General features: G+C 39.0%; 2 protein-coding genes across 4 annotated transcripts in view; both read right to left on the reverse strand.

The window, feature by feature from the left end:
• Positions 1-90: 90 nt before the first annotated feature.
• On the reverse strand, positions 91-7,258 carry phf12a (PHD finger protein 12a). Of its 2 annotated transcripts, none has more exons than XM_043229381.1 (15): positions 6,782-7,258; positions 6,362-6,543; positions 4,915-4,987; positions 3,925-4,351; positions 3,719-3,839; positions 3,483-3,615; positions 3,228-3,392; positions 2,999-3,142; positions 2,366-2,915; positions 2,144-2,260; positions 1,770-1,913; positions 1,593-1,691; positions 1,436-1,518; positions 1,214-1,352; positions 91-1,046 (listed from the first exon to the last, which is right to left on the reverse strand). In XM_043229381.1, the coding sequence occupies exons 1-15, from the start codon at positions 6,845-6,847 to the stop codon at positions 691-693; spliced, it is 2,799 nt and encodes a 932-aa protein (XP_043085316.1). In that variant the 5' UTR covers positions 6,848-7,258; the 3' UTR covers positions 91-690. The 2 variants fall into 2 exon arrangements, with proteins under 2 accessions (XP_043085316.1, XP_043085315.1); XM_043229380.1 differs by having other exon boundaries at positions 2,339-2,915.
• Positions 7,259-8,463: 1,205 nt separating this feature from the next.
• The window catches only part of sez6a (seizure related 6 homolog a), a 31,881-nt gene continuing 19,883 nt past the window's right edge, over positions 8,464-20,461 (reverse strand). Inside the window, exons 4-17 of one of the 2 annotated variants that reach the window (XM_043229379.1) lie at positions 19,835-20,027; positions 17,693-17,878; positions 17,325-17,493; positions 16,885-17,051; positions 16,237-16,431; positions 15,430-15,568; positions 13,289-13,485; positions 12,729-12,923; positions 11,543-11,734; positions 11,213-11,407; positions 10,895-10,930; positions 10,696-10,804; positions 10,515-10,614; positions 8,464-8,894 (exon numbers count right to left, since the gene is read on the reverse strand). In XM_043229379.1, the coding sequence (XP_043085314.1) occupies positions 8,865-8,894; positions 10,515-10,614; positions 10,696-10,804; positions 10,895-10,930; positions 11,213-11,407; positions 11,543-11,734; positions 12,729-12,923; positions 13,289-13,485; positions 15,430-15,568; positions 16,237-16,431; positions 16,885-17,051; positions 17,325-17,493; positions 17,693-17,878; positions 19,835-20,027 (2,103 nt within the window). In that variant the 3' untranslated portion in view covers positions 8,464-8,864. Of the gene's footprint in view, positions 8,895-9,263; positions 10,615-10,695; positions 10,805-10,894; positions 10,931-11,212; positions 11,408-11,542; positions 11,735-12,728; positions 12,924-13,288; positions 13,486-15,429; positions 15,569-16,236; positions 16,432-16,884; positions 17,052-17,324; positions 17,494-17,692; positions 17,879-19,834; positions 20,028-20,461 lie in introns of those variants that run through there. The other variant, XM_043229378.1, reaches the window with a different exon arrangement.

Genomic DNA, 20,461 nt, shown 5'->3' on the forward strand with positions numbered 1-20,461 from the left:
TTTTTTTACCCTTAAGACTAAAAAAAACTTTAGAAACTGACTAAGTAGCAGGCCGTGATTGAATCAGTAAACGTAACACATCAACACTAATTGGATTTCTAAAGCATGTTATTTAAAATCTGGTTTGTATTTACATAGTTTGACACAAGAACCTGGTGAAAACTAATTACAGAACCACATGAAACAGACACATAAAAGGACTGAACAGCAACCAAATAGTGCACAACAGAAATAATACAAACTGGAGCACTTTTGAGCGCTGAATCCTGTGGATCTCTGGCTATTCACATAGATACTTACAAATATGTACATGAGCCTCTTTGCACGTGTCGCGCTAAAGAAACACCAGGTCTGACTGCGCTCCAGAGGACATACATAAATAAAAGCATCCGTTTTTATGGGGAAAAAAGAAAATGCATGTTTATATAAAAACTATTGTTACTGGCACAAAATAGAACATGTTTTGATTTTTTTTTTTTGTTTACATGTGAAAACCGCTCATTGGTTCTGAGCGTAGAGGATGATCAAAGTTTCCCTTTAAAAATGCAAGTTTTGCATCGAGACAAGAAAAAATGTGCAACCTGCCAAAAGAGTCTGAAAGAAACTAGAAAAAAAGTCACCTCATGCAAGTGTATAAACAATTAAATAATTAAGAAACGGTTTAAACTGTACAAGTCGATGCTTTAAGGGTTAAGTTACAAGATTGGGTTGGAGCAGAGGAGGCGTGGCCTTGCTCAGCTGCTCCCCCTGTTGTCCAGGTGTGGGAGTGAGGCTGCAGTTGGTGAGCTCCTCTTTAAGTGGCTTGTTGGCAAACTCGGTGATACTGAATATAAACTGCAAGCAGCCCAGTTTGACGTGGCTTCCGTGATGGAGCAGCGCAGTGCCTTCCCATCCTGCACCGCTGCCCCCAATCAAACTGGACCCGCTGTTTTTACAGTTACACGGAGCGATGCGAGCATCGTGGGACTGGCAGCTCATAACTCCACCCTCTGTTGCCGAAGCCACGCCCACCGCGGACGACTCCTGCTCCTTTTTCCTGCAGCGTCCTACAAACACACTCGAGTTAATACTAAAGCTTTTTTTTTGGTTTTTAAAGTTGTCATGAAATGGAAACCAGCCCATCTCTTTTCTAAACGCATGTTAGTGATTTTATTTTCAATGAACAATTTGTATTATCTTTCTTCTAGTTTGGAACTAGAGAGAAATAACTTACGGATGATGTTTTGCACTTTGGCTAGCAGGTTGCTGGATGGACTCTGGTTCATCTTCTCAGAGAAGTCACAGGAATATAACACATTGTCAACAGTCGTCCCATGCTCGCTGTAGTTTAGCAGTTCATACTGCTTTGTATTCTGCAGCAGGAGAGAACAAATGTATTTATACGTAAATGACCACCTTTGTGCTTAAAGCATGTTAAATGTTTAAATTAGCATACCTCATCATAAAATATACAGGCATGTTTCCCTGAAACATAGTTACAATGCCCGTAGTTTGTAAGGCACACGTCCATATCAGCACCTGCAATGAGAAAACATAGGTGTACTGAACTCTGTAGGATGACGCATCTCCTGCAGCCACTGAATGATAAATACCTGTCCCGATGTACAGACTCCTGTAGCACATATTTACAGCCATTCCCTTTCCCGAGACCAAACACAACGAGGCTCTCGCTTGCACTTCCCTGTTTTGGGCTGAAACGAAACCTCAAGAGTTTATTCGCTGATGGTAAATTTTTTCCAAAAAAGCATAAGAAATAATGGATCTCATACCTTCACTGTGTTTCCTGTGAGTGGGTGATGCAGATAAAGAAGAACTGCTCTCAACAGGAGAGGTTTTAGATTCGAAGAGCTGCTGAATCCGCTGCCATGCTAAGAGCTTGATAAATTTCTCATCCAATGAGCCAAGCTCAACTTCTGCAATACAAACAGGGTTTCAGAATGCTTTCCAAATGCTGCCATCTTTTGAGGGGTTTGTTTAATATAGTTGAATAATAATCCAAATAAAATAGGTATTAATTTCACTCACTTAACTGTAGGGAGTGCCAAAAATAACAAAAATACACAAAACTAAATAAAATGTAGAACTTATTACAGTATCTTTTCAACCTAATTTGAAGATCCCTCTCTGGAACACACAAACCCACCTCCGCTGTCCTGCATGATGTCTTTTATTCGTCCAGAAAGCTCCAACATGTTAGGTTCTGTGCAAGAGAAGACGTCACCACTGCCTGCCATCACAGCATCCAAAACAGCATTTCCACCTGATAAGAGTAAACAGCCAATTCATATTTTCAAAACGTTACCATGTCATAATAAAAACTAGAAAAGTAGGCATTTACCACTGGAAGGGGATGTAGATTTCTGACCTTTTGACCCAGTATCTGAGATGCTTTTCTGTGGTTTAACAGCATGTGCTCCCGAACAAACAGTAGAGCCTGAGAATTTTGCTGCTGTTGTGTCTGAAGCTGATGTAGTTTTCTCATGGTCACATGATGGAGTGCTGGGCTCAGATTTGACACATGCAGGAGGAGGGTCCTCAGTGCCACTACAGGACTTTAAGCTAGCTCTCTCAGTCTTGATTTCTGTGTTGGCATGATTGGGTGGAGTGGTGTGTAAATGGGACATTTCATGGTCAGTGGTCTTTTCTTGGGTTCTATCAGGAGCCTGCATTCCATTGGACTGAACCAATCGGTCTACAGGGCCATTTGTGGTCTTACAGTTCTTACACAGTCCATCAGTACACAAGCTACAGGAAACTTTTGGAGCAATGTTCTGGCTGCCCGTTGAGACACTCTGGCAAGAGTCTCTGAGTTTCAGATCAGTCTTTTCTGTGTGCTCTGAATCCCAAGGAGATGTTTGTCTGTTCCATAAATGCCTCATAATGCTGCACTGCAGTGAGATGACGTCTTTGAGCCACTAAAGCAAAGCATAAAAAAAAGGGTTTCAGAAACAATACTGAATTCAAAAGCAGAAGCAAACCGCAGGCTGCTTATACACACCTGACACTGTTCATCTTCACTGGCTGAGTGCTGTGGGACAAAAGATTCTGGAAGGCCAGTGCAGATCAGCTCCCCTTCACGGATTCCTGCCGTGGCCATCAGAGTAGGCGGGTTCTGATACTGTGACTTTATGGCATCTGGGACCTGCATTTAACCAAGCGATATTTCAATATCATCGCCAGTGTCCATCACTGGTGTTAAACGACGAGTTTAAAAGAGCACAGGTCACCTTCAAAGTCTTTCTGCTGTTGGCATGAGCAGAACGATGTGTAGGGGGGTGCTGTCGATGTATCCGCTGCAGGAAGTCAAGTTTAACGGCATGCTGAGATACGCGGTCCTGAAACTGGTCAAATAACTGGCAACGGTTGCTGAGGGTCAAGCTTCTCTGGTTCAGCTGTGAGGAAAGGAGGAGAAAGAATTGTAGTTTTTTTTTGTAAAATTAGATACACAAACCCTGGTTTCTGTTTTACACAAGCATCCTTACAACTAGGTTCTGGATGTGGTTGGGACACATCCACCTGCCTGTAGGGAAGGCAGTGAGAGGCGGGTCCAAACAGTCCATGTGAAACAAGAGAGGGCAATAGTCGCACTGGATCAGTGGAGCCAATCGACAGCTCCTGAGAGAAAAAAGACAACTATTAATGTTTAATATACCAAAAAGTGGTCTTGTATGTGTGCAGTATGTGTGTGTGTATGTATATAATTTATAAAAGCTTATACCTGCTGCATGTGTAGCACACCTTCACTGGGAGTGGAACCAGTCCAAAATGGTCTAGCTCATGTTGTGGACGTTTAATGTTCTTGGCTGTTAACTCGTCTTTTCGTCTCTTTTTGCTGGTGCCTGAAATGAAGAAAACAGATGAATTAAATCTCATCAAAAACAGCCCGTTCACACCATTTCAAAGTGAGACCAGAAATTCCTGTACCTGGAAGTGCGGTTGTGCAAGTGAGGTCATTTGGAAGCTGGAACTGCGAAGGGTTCCTTTGCATGGCAGCGGCGATTAGGAGGTCAAATGGTCTTTTGAGGGTTGTTGTGATATTTGAGAGTTCAGGCTCAGAACCCTGGGCCTCGTCCTCCACGTCCAGGAGGTCTTCCTCCATGTCGTTCTGCTCAGATGGTGTGGGTGTGTCTGTGGAAGAAGTGTTGGAGTTGGGGGTTGCAGGTCGGCTGCTGGGTCGTTTCTCCAAGAGTCGTACCTGAGCGACAGCGGCCCGAAGCCCTGTGCCGCCCGACCCCACAGAAGGATCCAGACGTAATGTTCCACATTCCTGCTCAGGAGCCGGAGAAGGCGTCTGCTTCCCCAGCTGAGGCTCCAACAGGCCGTTAATTTGCTCCTTCCTCTGCTCCCTTTTCTGTTAAGAGCCAATATGCAAATAATGTTCACAAGTCAAATACATTTTTAAACTTAAGGCCTGTTCCTTTTTTTTTTTTTTTTAAAGCACCCACTAGCATAATCTATCAAAATGCTGTAGAATTTAAGAATTGTCAAACACCGTAAATATATAATAACATAAAACTATAACAGGCACATGATTAGCCAAGGATAAAAAAAAACAAGGAAAACCTGTTTTTTTTCTTGTTCAGTATGACTATAAAATAATAACATACATTAATTAGACAATTACACTGTAATAATACACACAATGTAAGTAATCAGAATTAAATATTACTATTATATTATTCTAATAATTTTAATATATAATAAAAATAATGACTTTTTTCTTACAAAAACAATTTTACAAAAAAATACTTGTGTAGGTTTTGATTTCTTTGCTTTCAAACGTTTTTATCTGGTCGGAAAACTGCAGGGAGACTATAAACTATTCTCAACTTAAAATTTGGGAAGATTACGAAATTAGAACCAAGTTTAAAACTTCGCGTAACATGAATGGTTGTTTTATAACAGGATACTAACCTTCTTGCGAATAGAGCAGCGATGGCACATCCATTCACCAGGGGGCAGCATTTCTCTGCTCAATGGAGGGTTACTGAGGAAATGTAAACAAAGTCAGAGGTAAAACTACAGGCTTCATTTAGCACAGAGAATACAGTTAAAGTATGTTCAGCCATTCAGTACCACAATGAGTGATAATGGGACAGCAACTTTATACTTTAGCCTTCTTTGAATGTAAAATGAAAAAAAAAGAAACAAAACAATATGGTACTATATTTTGGCAGTCTCTAAAACCATTCACACATTAAACACCTACACAAGAGATGCTTTAAAAGAGGCCACTTATAATAAACTATCTATACCCAGCCAGCATTGAGAGGGTAAATCAATACCTCTCTCTGTAAGAAAGGAGTCTGTTGTTTAATGCATTGCACATGCGCAAAAAAATGTTCAAACACTTCAGTTCTACTGAAAAGCACTATGCTTTCAGATTGTACATTACTTCGGCAACTAGGTAAAAACCTTCCAAATAAAAACCCTATTGTAACTTCAGAACTTCCCACAGTTCTTTCAAATACCTGATTCATCTAATAACACAAAAACCCATTACGAGATCTTGCTAATGTAGTTTCTTTTTAAAGCACATCCGATCAACCCCAGAAACTCAGAAACTACCACACAAATGCAGGCCGGTGTGGCAGATTTCCAGTGGCCCATGGGCTGCGCGGCACCAGCTGCATGTGTTTTTCCTCAGACACACATGGAATCATTTCACCTCCCAAACAGACAGAATAAACAATGAGAAAATATGGAGGGGAAATCGAAATTCAAACATCCTCCGCTGCAGCTGACCGACAGACTACAGCATGAAGGCATGAAATATTGGAATAGATTTTATACTAAACAAGGATGTACATCTGCGTGTAACAGGCTACCACATAAGATTTTAAGATGTGGACATTGCACTTAAAAATGGAGGTAGATGAGTGTTAAAGCTTGCAGGGGCAAAGTTTAGCTGGGAGCCTTGCATATATTAATAAACATGCACGGATAAATTGTTTACAACAAAATCTATAACATGCCTTTCGATATAATATATAGATACAGATATGGCCAATTTTCATTTCATGCTGACTTAATAAACAAAGCCAATCACAAATATGCAAACTGACTCGGATTATTAAGGAAAATCCATCTTAAGCTCCATAATGGACAAAATGGTCGTGGCCTTCAGATGTCTATGGTTAATGATTATTTATCAGCTCCCTGCTCTAGCTTTTCCCTGCTCATGCAAAAACAACAGACAGCATATAAATACACTCAGCCATGATGTTCCATCTGGAGATGCAAGAAGAAAGATAAGCCAAATCTGATAGCGGTCTAGTTTTAATGCATGTGCACCAACTAAACAAGCATTGCAGTCCTGGTCCTGGGCTCAGTTTTGTCCCAGCTCCAGTGTCACACACACCAGCACTGTAGATGGAAGGCAGCGGGGCAGTGATCACAACACAGTAGGTCCCCTCCTTCCCGGCAGCTGTCGCAGGTATCGTGATTGGTGGCCCTGCCAGCTCTCCTGGTGCTCCTGTCCGGCTTCCTGGTCCGCTTCTCTCCGTCCTCAGACTTGGGTGGCGCTAGCAGAGTCTGGATTTGCTGCAAGAGACAGATTCAGAAAGTCATTAGTGAAACATCTGCCTGCGTCTTACATCACATCAGCCGCTCGAGCCATTGTTGGGCCGTGACCGTGAACGCGAAAGCGCGCGCCCGTGTGAAGGGAGCCTATAGAATGGATGACATTAGAGAGCGAGAGCGGGTTAGCGGCGGCATTGCCAATGTTAACCGGACAGTGAGAAGAGTTGAATAAACGAATGCACGAGCGTGTTTGTCTTACCTCCATCAGCCCGCCGGAGGTATCCAGATCGTACACGATCGTCGGAGTCTCCATTTTTCCCCACATCAACACCAGCCCCAACTGGTTCCGTCTCCCTCAGCCGCTACGTTACACACCGGCTCCTGTCAGATGAAGAGCGTCTGACCTCCAAACAGCCGTGGGATTCCCGCCCGTGTCTGTTGTGGCTCCGCGCGGGCTCTCCGTTAATCGAGCAGGCGCGCGGAGGCCTCTATCCCCGGTGCTGTGCGAGACTCCGGCCCGGCAAGAGAAGGAATAATGAACACACAAAAAATACCATTAAGTCCATGTTGGAAAGCCGTCAAACACCAAGCCCCCCGAAGATCAAATCTTCAGAGGAACTGGCAGCTGCAAAAACCTGACGTTTTCTTCCGGTGAAAGAACGACTTAACGGTGGAGCGTCTCTGTTGTGATGAAGGAACGCTCGCGCTAACTGACGCACAAACCTGTATGCGCATGCGTCGCCCCGTCAGTAGTGTCGCGAATCCAATTCATTTAGAGAATCGGTTCGCTCTAGTGAACAGGTTCAGTAGAATCAATTTACTGATTTGCCATATGCGATGGCTGTGTGATGAAAGATTAGCATTTGTACAAGTATGTATTCATTCATTTAAAATAATAATACATATTTAAATACTGTTCTGAACTAGTCTGCATTTTGTATGGTTTTCACATGTTTTTTGGACAGTTTACCAAAATTTAAATGTAAATAATTTACTCACCTTCCAACAGCAGAATATTGTATTAAGCGTTAACAGCCTCAGTCACCATTCAAGCATGTACTTTATATATAAAAAATGTGAATGGTGACTGAAGCTGCTATTTGGTCCAACCAGTATAAAAAAATAAATAAACTAATATGCACGTTTCAAATTAACATGAAGGTGAGTAAATTATGACAGATGGTCAGGTTTTGGGTAGAGTATTCGTCGTTTACAATAGAGTTGTTCACAAACGATTGGCGAATCGGTTCGAATGAATCTTTATAAGGAGTAGATTCAGAACAATGATTCGTTCGCGGTCGGCATCACTACCCGTAAACAGTGGAGCCATCTTGCTCTTTTCCTGCTCCTTAATAAAAGCACTCTGTCGATGTATTCATTGTTGGAACCGTCAGTATGCCTTTTTGGGGGGTGTGAGAAACTTGTTTAATGCAGCAACTGGCGAGGGTTTCGAAAACAGATGCCATTATCCGGTTTGTTTACGTGTTCGAGCCTCTTTGTATTGTGAGGGAAATTTCTGAACGCTGATTGGTTCCGTTTTGTCGCCGGCGTGACATGAACCAATGCGCGAAACGGAAGAAATGCAACAATTTCGTTATGATGGTTTTGGAATGGATTCATGTTAAAATATCCAACGAGCACTGAACAATGGCGGCGAACAATTCTTAAATTATTTGTTATATAATATATATGCTATATATCTGTAATCTGATTAATTTCGACGTTTACGTTCAAATAAATGTAACGTTCAAAACAAACGAGCATTCAGATGCATGCAATACATGCAATGCATTTTACTGTAATAAAATCGGAATAAAAATAAATCAGCAGTAGAATGACTGAAATATGAAGCTGTGATCCTGTTCAATAAATAGCTTATTTAAATTAAAACTTTTAAGAGCTGCAGACTATGATTCGTAATAAATACACAGCACCATAATGTAGTTTTGGACCATTTATTTACAAAGTGTTCTGTAAATAAGCCCCCATGCAGCAACAGTTATACATAGAGATCGGCTTTTAACTGGAACTCAAGACTCTCAGCCACTCTCCAGACTCTTACATGTTTTGCTGCATGTGGTGAAAACACCTCTGTGGTTCCCCAATGTGAAACAAAGAATCCAGCACATTCTCATATACTCCAGCCTCAAGGTGTGAGCCTTGGGGAGTTTCACCAGATGAAGAAACAAAAGTACAACACAAACCTCAGGCTCTGATGTGCTACAGAAATAACACCCTATTGTCCACCATCGTTAATGTGCTGGCAGAGGTCTTGGAGAAAAATACATTTACAGGAGCCCAGCAGAAAAAAGGAGAGGTGCCAAAAGTAAGACAGGTGAATTTTACATACACACCTCGCATTGCCTTGCATCCTGAAAAGATAAACAAATCAGATTTCAGTACAGTACAGTTGTTACGCTTTGTCGTAACCTTCAAAGCCTTCATTCAGAGTCCACTTAAATACAGCTGGTGATCGAAGTTGTACTTAAATTTTTTTTAAAAAAACATACAGAGCTTTGGATGTGACATATATACATACATATATATATATATATATATATATATATATATATATATATATATATATATATATATATATATATATATATATATACACACAGTATATATATATATATATATATATATATATATATATATATATATAGATATAGATATAGATATATACGTTATGTTCGTAAGTTTGAGGTTTTTTTTTTGAAAGAAGTCTCTATGCTCACCAAGGCTGCTTTGATTTTATCCAAAATAAAGTAAAACGAAAAAAAAAAAGCAGAAACTAATTACAATTTAAAACGTCTGTTTTCTTTTTACATATATTTTAAAATGTATTTTATTTCTGTTAGGCAAAGCTGAACTTTCATTGACCCTTTATTTCAGTCTTCAGTGTCACATCAGAAATCACAATTCACAATCAGAAATCACTTCAGAAATCGTTTGAATATGCAACAATATGATTTGGTAATTTCTTTGTATTTTTATCAGTGTATTGCTGCTTAATATATTTGTGGAAACCATTATGCAGTTTTGTAACGTTGTAATTTTTGATCTATTGAATGCATCCTTGCTGAGAATCACTACTTCTTTCACATAAAAAAAACTTCATTTCTGAATGGTAGCGTAACTTAAGTTTATTAATTCATAACATGCAAGCTAATTCAAGAGCTTTATTCACATTTTATTATTCCAATCAAAAGAGAGGAAATTTACGAAAACATGAAACACAAATGATGAACGTGTGAACATAAATCACCCGAAACACAAACATGAGTCCTGTGAAATATAATTTAACTTAACAATATTAATTGTATGATCATTCGAGTGGATTTTGGCCAGTTTTTCACATTCAACAGATATTTCACATTTTTCACATTCAGCAGATTTCAGTGACTTGGTAACTTGGTGAATACAAAATGATTTTTTGGTTAATATGAGGTCCTCTTATATTAGTAAGAACATCCAGTAAGAGAACATGAAGAGGATAAATTGAGACACACGCACCATCTGCCGAGTTCTAGATATCGATGACCCACAGCCTCGAGCCTAAATGGGTTTTTACATCTAAAATGAATGTTTTCATGAGACCCAAAGTAGACGTAAATTATTCTAACCCTTTGTATGTTATAAATATACAGCAGCATTACTTGAACTTGAAATATTAAAACAAAAAAACACATTGCATTTCTTAAGATATTTTCTGAAGTCTTAAGAGTTTATGCACTAAATTTTAAAGTGAGTTTTGTTGTATCTTCTCCTTAATTCTTTACTAGCGCCATTACATGGTACTGATACAGCAACATTGCATTATAAATAATGGCCAATAAATGCATTTCTCTCTATTTATTTGCACAATCCAGACCAAGTCGATGTCATAACTGAGACAGGTGGAATGACAGAATGGCAGGCGAGGTTGATCAGGACAGGACGATAGTGTTGTGAGAGCCCACATCTCTGAGGTTCATGGCATCCATACTTACTCCAGTCTCATACACAGGGTTGTCAAACGCAGATTCTTCTGTCATGTTGTCATACGGAGGAGACGACAACCCGGGAAACTGAAAAGTCTTGCTTTGAGCTCTGCAGAGACAAACGGAACAACCCTATTAGCGAAAAACGAACCTAAACAATAAGAAGCTGTTCCCTGCCCTTGAAACTTACATGGAGATGCACAGGAAAACGACTAAAAGGAGCATCAGCACAACAGCTACGGGAATCAGAACCGCGATGGCGATGTTGACCCCCTCCACGTCGAACTCTGAATCAACAGCTGTAATGTGGACATTTCATGGTACGTTAAAAAATATAAAAATAAGATGATGATTTAGGATGTTTTGATAAAACTAAAGAATATTGTCACCGTTCAATCTGTGCTCCTCGGTGTTTCTTGTCGAAGCTGAAAAAGACCAATAACAGCTCATGTGAGACACTCGAATCATTAAAGGAACAAGCCACTTTTTAAAAAAAAAATTTCTAGGCCTACTGGATAGGAGCTATACTCTCATTCTGGCGTGAAAACTTTGCTTCCGTACCATGCGTGCAGCAGGCGCAATGATATTATGCTGCGCCTGAAAATGCAGGCTCTTTTATTTTCATGGTCTAATCTGTTTTTAAAAAAAAGTGCCATGTTCCTTTAAACATTAATATACGTTCCACTTGAAAAGAAAGCAGTTTGTACCCCTGCACATAGGGGGCGCTCCGCTCCATTGAGAGGGATGTCCAGGGAGGCAGTGGATAGTGGGTTCACCCTGAAGCACATAACCTGTACGGCAGGTGAAGCTCAGAGTCTCTCCTGCCTGGAAGAATGCTTTCTCTGAGCTTTGGATGGCCGTGGAAGGGGCGCCAGGGTTACCGCAGGGTTCATATCTTTCAGCTACAGAAAAAACACAGATTTCAGTCTGCTGTACGTGCTGGGATGCCAGTAGTCCACTAGATGGCAGTAGAGCGTCAACTATAGGGTTGTAACGTTGAGAAATAAATGCAACTGCGCAGTTGTTTTACCACTTACGGACACATTTGGGCAGTCTTTCACTCCACTTTGGGTCTGCAGTATCTCTGCTGTAGCAGGTGAGCACTCCTGGGCCAGAAAGTGAGTATCCTTTGTTGCAAATGTACTCTACGGATGATCCCACAGCGAAACGAGAGCCGGTCACCAGTCTACGGCTGTTGTCTACTAGTCCTGGATCCTCACATGACATAACTAGGCAAATATCAAAAATAAAATCTAATGAAAAACAATAACCAGTTTTACGTTTCCTCAACACTGAAAAACAAAGAAAGTAAATAAGAAAATAGATTCGAAAAGCAAAAGTATACTGAGAACGTGTTTTATTGCACAAATTAATCATAATAATATATAATGATAATAATAGAAATGTATTAAAAATTAACTAATAAATATGTGTAAATATACTTCCTATATAGTATAAAAGTCTAAATTATATTTGAAGTGTTATATAAAGTCTTTTTGTGGTTAGAACATGAATAATATTTAATAATAATTGTATAATAATAATAATAATGTTATAATTTTTAAAATATAAATACATATATGAATCTACATTCTATTTTAAACAGAAATTAGGATTGTTAAGATTCACTAATAAATGTATATATGATTAATGAATTAATGATTAACTGCAAAAACAAATTGTTTACGTAATGTATGTGTACTGTTTATTTAATATGTATATATAGACACACACATTCAGTATATATATTTTAATACATGTATATACATTTATATATTTATATTATATATAAATATATTTGATATATAAACATGCAATTTTTTCTTAAATATATACTTGCTTGTGTTTGTATATATATTATGTAAAGAAAAGCTTTTTTTTAAAAATCACAGTTAATCGTTTGACAGCACTAATATTAATATTATGCCTGTTAGTTGTATTAATTTAATTACTTAAACGTAAGGAATGTGTGAAGAGGTTTTGGGTAATTACACTGTGATGCGCATAATTATGTTAAGGAAATTTTAATGGGAATTAATTCAAAGTCTTAAAACAGACTTTGCATCTGATTATTAATTGTAGTAACCTTAATTTCCCGGTAGGTGGCAGTCAACCCAGTTTTAAAATCTATGCAGTCATTATCAGCATGTTAATTAAGTTCTCTTAAAGTGACTTAAGCACTAATGATCTGCCGTGACCTTTAAGTGTGATGTTAGCTCTTACTTTTTTCACAGACGGGGACGTCTCCACTCCATGTCAAATCCCACTGGCACATCAGGATCTCTGAGCCCTGCAGACGGAAGCCTGGGTAACACTGGTAGGTAATAACGGTGCCATGGGTCAGATCAGGATGAGATGTGCTCTTCCAGCCATTAGGGATTTCTGGCAGCTCTGCGCACGTGTCGTTACGTGGCACTTCTAGTATTTGGACGGTGGAAGGAGAAAACAGACACTGGGTCTTGACTGGGTCTTGATTTTTCTATTTTTACCATTAAGTTTTCAATGTAAATGAGGCTGCTGTGAGAAAACAGTTGCCCATCTCAGTCTTTGCCAACGACGGGTACTGCCAAACAGGTTGGCACCTCTACTGCTACTGCTTATTCAGACACTGGGGGATCATCACTGCCCAAACATGATTCATTTAGGAAAATACAAGCTCTGGCTCAACAGACATGTCAATAACTGATCTTTAATATACTACATTGTAAAATACTTACTGTACATAGAAAACTAAACAAGCAAGAATGTTAAAACGATCAGCTCATTCTCATAACGCCACTTACCAAAGAAATGCACTACAAAGCCATTGTTGTATCCGTAGACGTTAGAAGCTGGATCAGATTGAAACTGGATGGTCACGTCGGCTGAAGAGGTGTAGAGTCTAAATCGTGGAAGAAATCCGCTGTACTGGCCCAGGATGTTGGCTGTGAGGTCATCACCGTCATAAAAGGTCAACAAGTCATTCTTCCCCAGACGGAGACTAATAAAACCACACATATGAATGCATTTCATTAATGTATTTCATACGTTTTAAAGCAAAAAAAAAACGAAAGAAGACAGAACATTTTTTTAGGTGAACTATCCCTTTAATTAAGAAGAATGGTGGCATTCTAACATAAGAATCTGTCACACCACCAGCCACATTTTTTCCCAGATGGTTTGCTGATGTCATTCTGCAATTCATCTTCATTTCCAAAGCAACATGAGTAATGCAAGAGGAAAACAAATTACACAGCCTAGGCAGATTTTTACACAACAGTATCCACGCTGAGAATCAATCATGTTTTCCATTCTGTCATGCTAAATGGCAATAAAGGCCAGTGTTTAGATTCCCTCATCTATCGGGAGGCTGCATTTACCTCTTCAACGGGGAAGTGACATTTCGCAAAGAAATGAGATTTATTTAGGGTAATGTTGGAAGCCAGAGAGGCAGAGCCCTCAGGGCCGTCACACAGCTGTCAACCCTTCGGGTTCTGTTGTTTGTCAAGGTCATAGATGACCTCTGTTAATATTCACAGCCTGACAAAATAAGGGTTTACAGAGTTAAATACGCATATACATGTCCTGATGATCAGTTGAGAGGAGCTGTGTTTTTCGTCTTCTTCCATCGAACAGGCTCATTGTTAGATACTTTCAGGCTTGTGTGTGTGTGTGTGTGTGTGTGTGTGTGTGTTTTGAAGAGTACGTTTGGAAGGTAGTGTTGTGCAGAAGCCAGTAAAGCTGAGCTAATGATGCATGTTGGGACACAGAGGTTCTGGGTGCAGAGATAATGTCACACTGAGCCTCGGGAAGATTCGATGACTGGTGGACCATCGGCTTCCAAAAAGAGAAGAATGTCAGAGCAATAAAAAAAGACTTTAATTTTACCCTATTTTTTCTTATTAATAATAAATCAAATAGTGTGTTGATTTTAAAATGTCACATTTTCTGTTTGTAAATTGTCTCTTAAGATAATACCAAACCTACCAATCATACATGAACCTTCCTTACTCCCATTACCTCTACTGTACCAAAAACCACTAAGTTAACAAACTAATACCACTATACTAATCCATAAACTAATCTATACCACAAAACACACCAACAAAGCATAAAAACCCATCCATATAATTCCAAAAAATTATTTGTTCCACATATTACTCCAAACCTACTTATGCCATCCAAACTTAGTACTACCATAATTCCAACTCATGCCATCACAACACGCACAAATAACTTCACAACCCATCCATATCAGTCCAGACCTAACCTACATCCACCAAAACCCATCTATCTCACTCTAATCATCCAGAAACCAATCCATATAATCCTATTCCACCAATACACCAGCTAATAACACCCCAAAACCCAACCATATCAATTTAAACTTACCTATACCTTGCAAAGCCATACCCTCCTTTTACCAAACCAAACAACTCCAGTCCAAACTCCCCAAAACCCACCAATCTTTGTGGGTTTCTTTTTAAAACTCTATTAAAAATTATACGCTTGATGTTTCCTTTAGATCTTTTGCACTTACGAAAAAAGTCACAATCAAGCATCAATACAATAGAATGCACATCCCATAATGGGTCACTGAGATATTAAAGGAGCTCTATCGCCTTGAAGTAACATGTGCAGGTGTGAACCCCGTCCAGGTGTTCAGCCTGGCACCTGTACGAGAGCCCATTAGTACTGAGTGTTAATGAGTCCGTGGGTGGCCTCCATGTCTGTGCTAAATCAATTAATCAGTTGTCATTACACACACTGTTTCTCTATAATTGGAAGGTGGTGAACTGTACCGAATGCTAATAGAGAAGTGAAAGCATTCTCATTAGAGGAGAAAAGCAACACAAACACTTAGTTACACAAAGACAGCCCTAAAACATGACCATCTATCCTTTCTGTCCACACATGTACTGTACATAGAGGTTCAGATACTCACACCTGGACATCCAGCATAAATCTCTTGTCCTCTTCCACATGTAGACCCCAGATACAATCCTGGCCTTTGTCATACGCTTCAGGCCAGTTTGGAGACAGCACCACTCCTGCTGAATCTGTTATTTCACCACTGCATACGGCTGTAAAACAAACAAAGAGTGCGTTGAAGTCCTCCTGGGAACTTTATGCGAATTATTTTATGTGAATATATCAGGTGCTCTTAAATCACTTCATAGGGAGCAAGATGACAACGTAAATTTAACACTATAAAATGAATAAATGTTTTTATTTAATTTGTGCTATAAATTTAGTGCTGTAAGTGCTATACGTTTAATTGTTATATATTATAACTGTACAGTACTATGAATATTTTGTACATCTGAATTCCATGGCATTCATGTGTTTTTACCTTATAAATACAATCTTTATATCCAATATGACTTGAATGCACCAAAGGTTAAAGGGATCAAACGGTTCAATTTCTATTTAATTTAAAGGGATACTCCACTGAAAATGTACAGTTCTGTTATCATTTACACATTGTTTTAAACCTATGTGACTTCAAATATTTTAGCTGACTGACTTTCATCATAAGGACAGAAAAAATGCTGTGATATTCTTCAAAATGTACAAAAGAAGAAAGAAAGTCATTAAGGTTTACGATATGGGGGTGAGTAAATCAATGTTAAAGAAACAGTACATTTGGATTGTATATTGATTTCAAATGGCTTGTAAAATCAAAAAATAAACCAAAAGATTGGACTATAAATCAATCGTCATGACAGAGACCTCACAAACACAAAATCACCTCTGCAAGCTGGTTCTGTCTCATTCCATTGTGGATTTTCATCGTTTACGCACTCTAAAATAATGGCACCCTGCTCCAGCGTATAACCGGGCTCACAGGTGAACTCCACCACAGAACCAACTCCAAAAGTGGGATCACTTGTGGAGAAATTTCCATACTTCACAAACGGCTCAAAACAGCTGCCCTGAGCGAATGCTGTAGAAAAATTACATTTATACAATATAATAAACACAACAAAACAACAGTGCTCATTTTTTATGTATTTTTTCCTCAAAAACAGTAAAATGGTATTATTTCGTTTAGATTGGAACACCTGGCAGATATTTTAACCCAAAATGACTTACACTGCAGTCAAGCGACTCATTATATCAGTTCTTGCGTTCTCTTGCATTTATAGTGTTATTTCAGTAGAATGTTGTTTATCAGTAGTCCTTGGTCATTGTGAACCAGTAAGTCTATAAATATACCCAGTAATCGTTTGTCTCTAGGTAACACCTGTTCTTTCTAGCCCCCTCTGTTCTTCTTCATCTGCTGCAACTAATTTGTTCAGGCCTTATAGAGACCATAACTAATGAGAGGCAAAAGTGAATGGGCTCTTTTATTAAATTACTCGAAGACAAGAATAACTCATGTTCATAACACATGTACCTTCATATCGGATGGCAGCGCCAGTGCATGTGCCCGTCTCGTCACTGGTGAATTCCACAAAAAGATGTCTGCCGGTGCTGGTGACCCCCTCAGTGGGCAGATACTCGACTGCATATGAGTCATACAGGGGTGGAGAGTCAATGTTACTCCCATCCTTTATGAGGAGCCTGGAAACAAACAAACAAACAAACAAACAAACAGATGTCAGGATCGCTAAAGAGCAATTGTGTAAACAGATTAAGATTATCATCAAAAATGTATTAAAAAATTCTGATATAAATTAAGAGATTTCTAATTCGGTATATTTTAAAATCTAATGTATTCCTATGATAGCAAAGCTGAATTATTTATTATTATAAGCTTCTTATTATTATCATCAATTTTGGTGAATACTAAGTAAAAAACACTTCAAGTTTAAAAAAACAACACAGAGCACATGCCTATCGTCATCCTCAGCCAGTGCCACTTTCTCAAAGTGAACATGGAGCTGTTGGCCCTCAGGGGCCTCCAGTACCCAGTGACATGTCAGATTGTTGCTGTAATTTCCTGGAAACCCCGGAGAGACGATACGACCCTGAGTGGCATTTTTCATCATCCCCCCACAAGAAACTGAGCATGAAAAACAAAAAGAAAGAAACTGCTGTAAATTTGCTGCAATCAGTTCTCTTAATTTCATTATGCATGGCATAGATTTCCAACAGGCTGCCAAAAATTAATGAGACTAACGATAAGGAATAACACGGGTCCATTTAAATGCAACTTTTTGAGGCAGTACAGACAGATTAAGTTTTATTTTGTCCTCTCATACCTTGACACCTGGGCTCTCTGCCGCTCCAGTAGGGTGTGGTGGCATTTCGGCAAGTGAGAGAGGAGGGGCCTTGGAGCTGATAGCCAATCAGACAGGAGAAATAGGCCACGCTCTCCACCTGAAGACCAGTGACTGATACTTCACCATTTTCAGGAGCCAGCGGGGATGCACAACTCAGAGCAAAGGCTGAAGAGAGACACAGAAATGTATGGTACGTGTGATTGCAAGCAAAATGTTTTTGAAAATTACCATAATTTTTGGTATTCTGTTTGGTAATGCTGGTGGCATTGAAATTAGACACATACAGTATGCTTAAGACAGACATTAAATACAGAAAATATGCTAATAAACAAAGTTTATTTTAAATGTTTTTTTTCATACATATACAATATGGCTTAATATCTTAAGTGATTTCACTCCTCAAGTAAATTTGAGTTGATTTAAGGAATTCTTAGATATTTAAATTAGAAAACAAGACAAAAATACAATTTTTTTTGTTGAAGTATACTTGAAGGTGTCTGAATTTGTTTGTTAGAAATAGGCAGACATTGAAAATATGGCTGTCACAACATGAGCAGAAGTTCTGTGAACTTTGACCTATAATTCAGCAGTTGCATTTAATGGCATTTCTATCTGAAGCAATTTACAGTGCATTTAAAGTACTATTTGCTCTCCCTGAGAACTTTGATCTTAGAGCTGCTAGTGCAATTGAGCCACAGGAACACAGAGCTGAGCAAACAGACCAAAAGCAAATGCTTAAATCTGACCCAGACTCCTTTATCTGTCACTAAACCGATCAGGTGCTGGGTAAAAGTACGGAAGCAACATTTAATGTCCAGCTGATCTCACCAGCTGTGAATAACTGGCCCTCTTTTCTCTGTTTCCATGGTGATTAATGTCCCATAATGCCCAGTTGTTTAGTTATTACTAATAGTGATTCAGTTCAAGCACAGCAGGGCAGATTCATTGCTTGGGGGTTACGGCCAACAGATGCCAAGGCTTTATGTAACACTAATCCAATCTGTCTATCAGCGGAAAAAGAGCCACTGACAGACGTTTCCATATAATGGAAAGGGAATTAGAATGGCAGAACAAAAGCGTTTCAGGTTCAGCTGATAGAGTCTAAAAAAGAAGCCTAAATCATTGTGATTAAAATAAGTGAAGTATGAAATCATAACTATAATAATAATGATAATATAAAAATATATGAATAATAATACTATAAAGGTTTTTGCTTTAAAATTCTGCATTCTAACATGGTGCAACCATTAATTGTTTCATTAATCTCAATGTTATGAGTAGCCGAAGAGCATCATATCACAGGAAGGTCATCATATGCTGAATGGTTCATTAATTTGACTACCTTTGCGAGTGTATCAATGCTCTTCATGACCTCTGAGCCGCATATCTATGCCTTAATAGCATTTATTGAGCCCTTGACCGTTTGAACAGAGCATTTAACCCCAGCGCATAAATATCAATAGAGCACAGAGATGCATTATAGCTCTCTCTCATTTAATCTCTCTCTGGGACAAACGCTATTGATCTCTGTTTAGCAGCAGGAGCGGCATTCACATGTGCTTCAATTGCATTTAATCTCAACAGGCTTTTGGCCAGCAACTTCATCTCTTGTGGCTGCCAAACCCAAAGGATGCTTGGATTTTGAAGGGTGAGTTAATGAGAGTATCAAAATTTAGGAAATGGTTTGACCTTATAGTTATTTATATAAGAATGTACATTACATTACATTTTTACATTACAGGAAGAAATTCTATTTTCAAATATATTAAAATCATTATTTGTAACTGTAATCTCTCTAAAAAAGCTGTCTGCCTAAAAATAAATGTGTATTATGACATATTTTTGCCCATGTAGTCATACAGACACACACACACAGTGGAAAACAACCTCAACATGTTTACACTGAGGTGTATCATTAGTATCAACCCCCTCAAGGACTTTAGCATGAGAGATGATGTTTTATTCCTGTGGCTTATTTCCATGACATCACAAACCAGTCAGTACTAATATTTGTTTATAGTTCTGTAGGCCAGATATAAAAATCACACAGCAAATTGATTTTTCATCTTAATATTAAGGCAAATTATTAAAAATTATTAGCACAAAACAGTGAGGTGATACCTCTATACTGCAGAAGTAATAACCCAGGCTGAGTGGGCCATTCACTGCTGAACTGCACTGAGATCTGGTTACTAGAGCTCCGCAGCACTAGACCTCTGGATAACATGGAGTTGTTGGCCAGAATGGAGGCCACGGGTCCGCCCAGATCCTCTAGAACCGCCTCCATCCCATCATTCAAACTCACGTTCAGCACCTGCAGCACAGGGGCAGAATCAGATCAGAAGGTAGGCTGTGATATTCCAGACTTACATGATTGCATCTTTGTAGATATCTATTAGGATCAGCTCAACTGAAATTGTGTTGTGGGTACACTTCAGTGGGTCCAGAACATGAAAGTGTGTGTGGAGGTTCTTCTGATCTGTTTTGTTGCATGTGTCTCTGAGATAAGCATATCGAACAGCGTTGTGTGAAGTGTTGAGCTGCCCGGCTGTATCAGAGCTGGTACTGATACACACTGATATGCTTTTGCCGCTGTGAGAGCAGCACAGGTGCTATACAGTTTTCTTGTTGCATTACGGATATAAAGTCACGTAATACTCACTGAGAATTTGTACTGAGAATTAGATATCTGCAGAAAAAAGCACAATGTCCCTTTGGAAATTTTTTTTGGGAAATGTTATCAATAGA

The sequence above is a fragment of the Puntigrus tetrazona genome, unplaced genomic scaffold (assembly GCF_018831695.1).
Source record: "Puntigrus tetrazona isolate hp1 unplaced genomic scaffold, ASM1883169v1 S000000002, whole genome shotgun sequence".
NCBI lineage: Eukaryota > Metazoa > Chordata > Actinopteri > Cypriniformes > Cyprinidae > Puntigrus > Puntigrus tetrazona.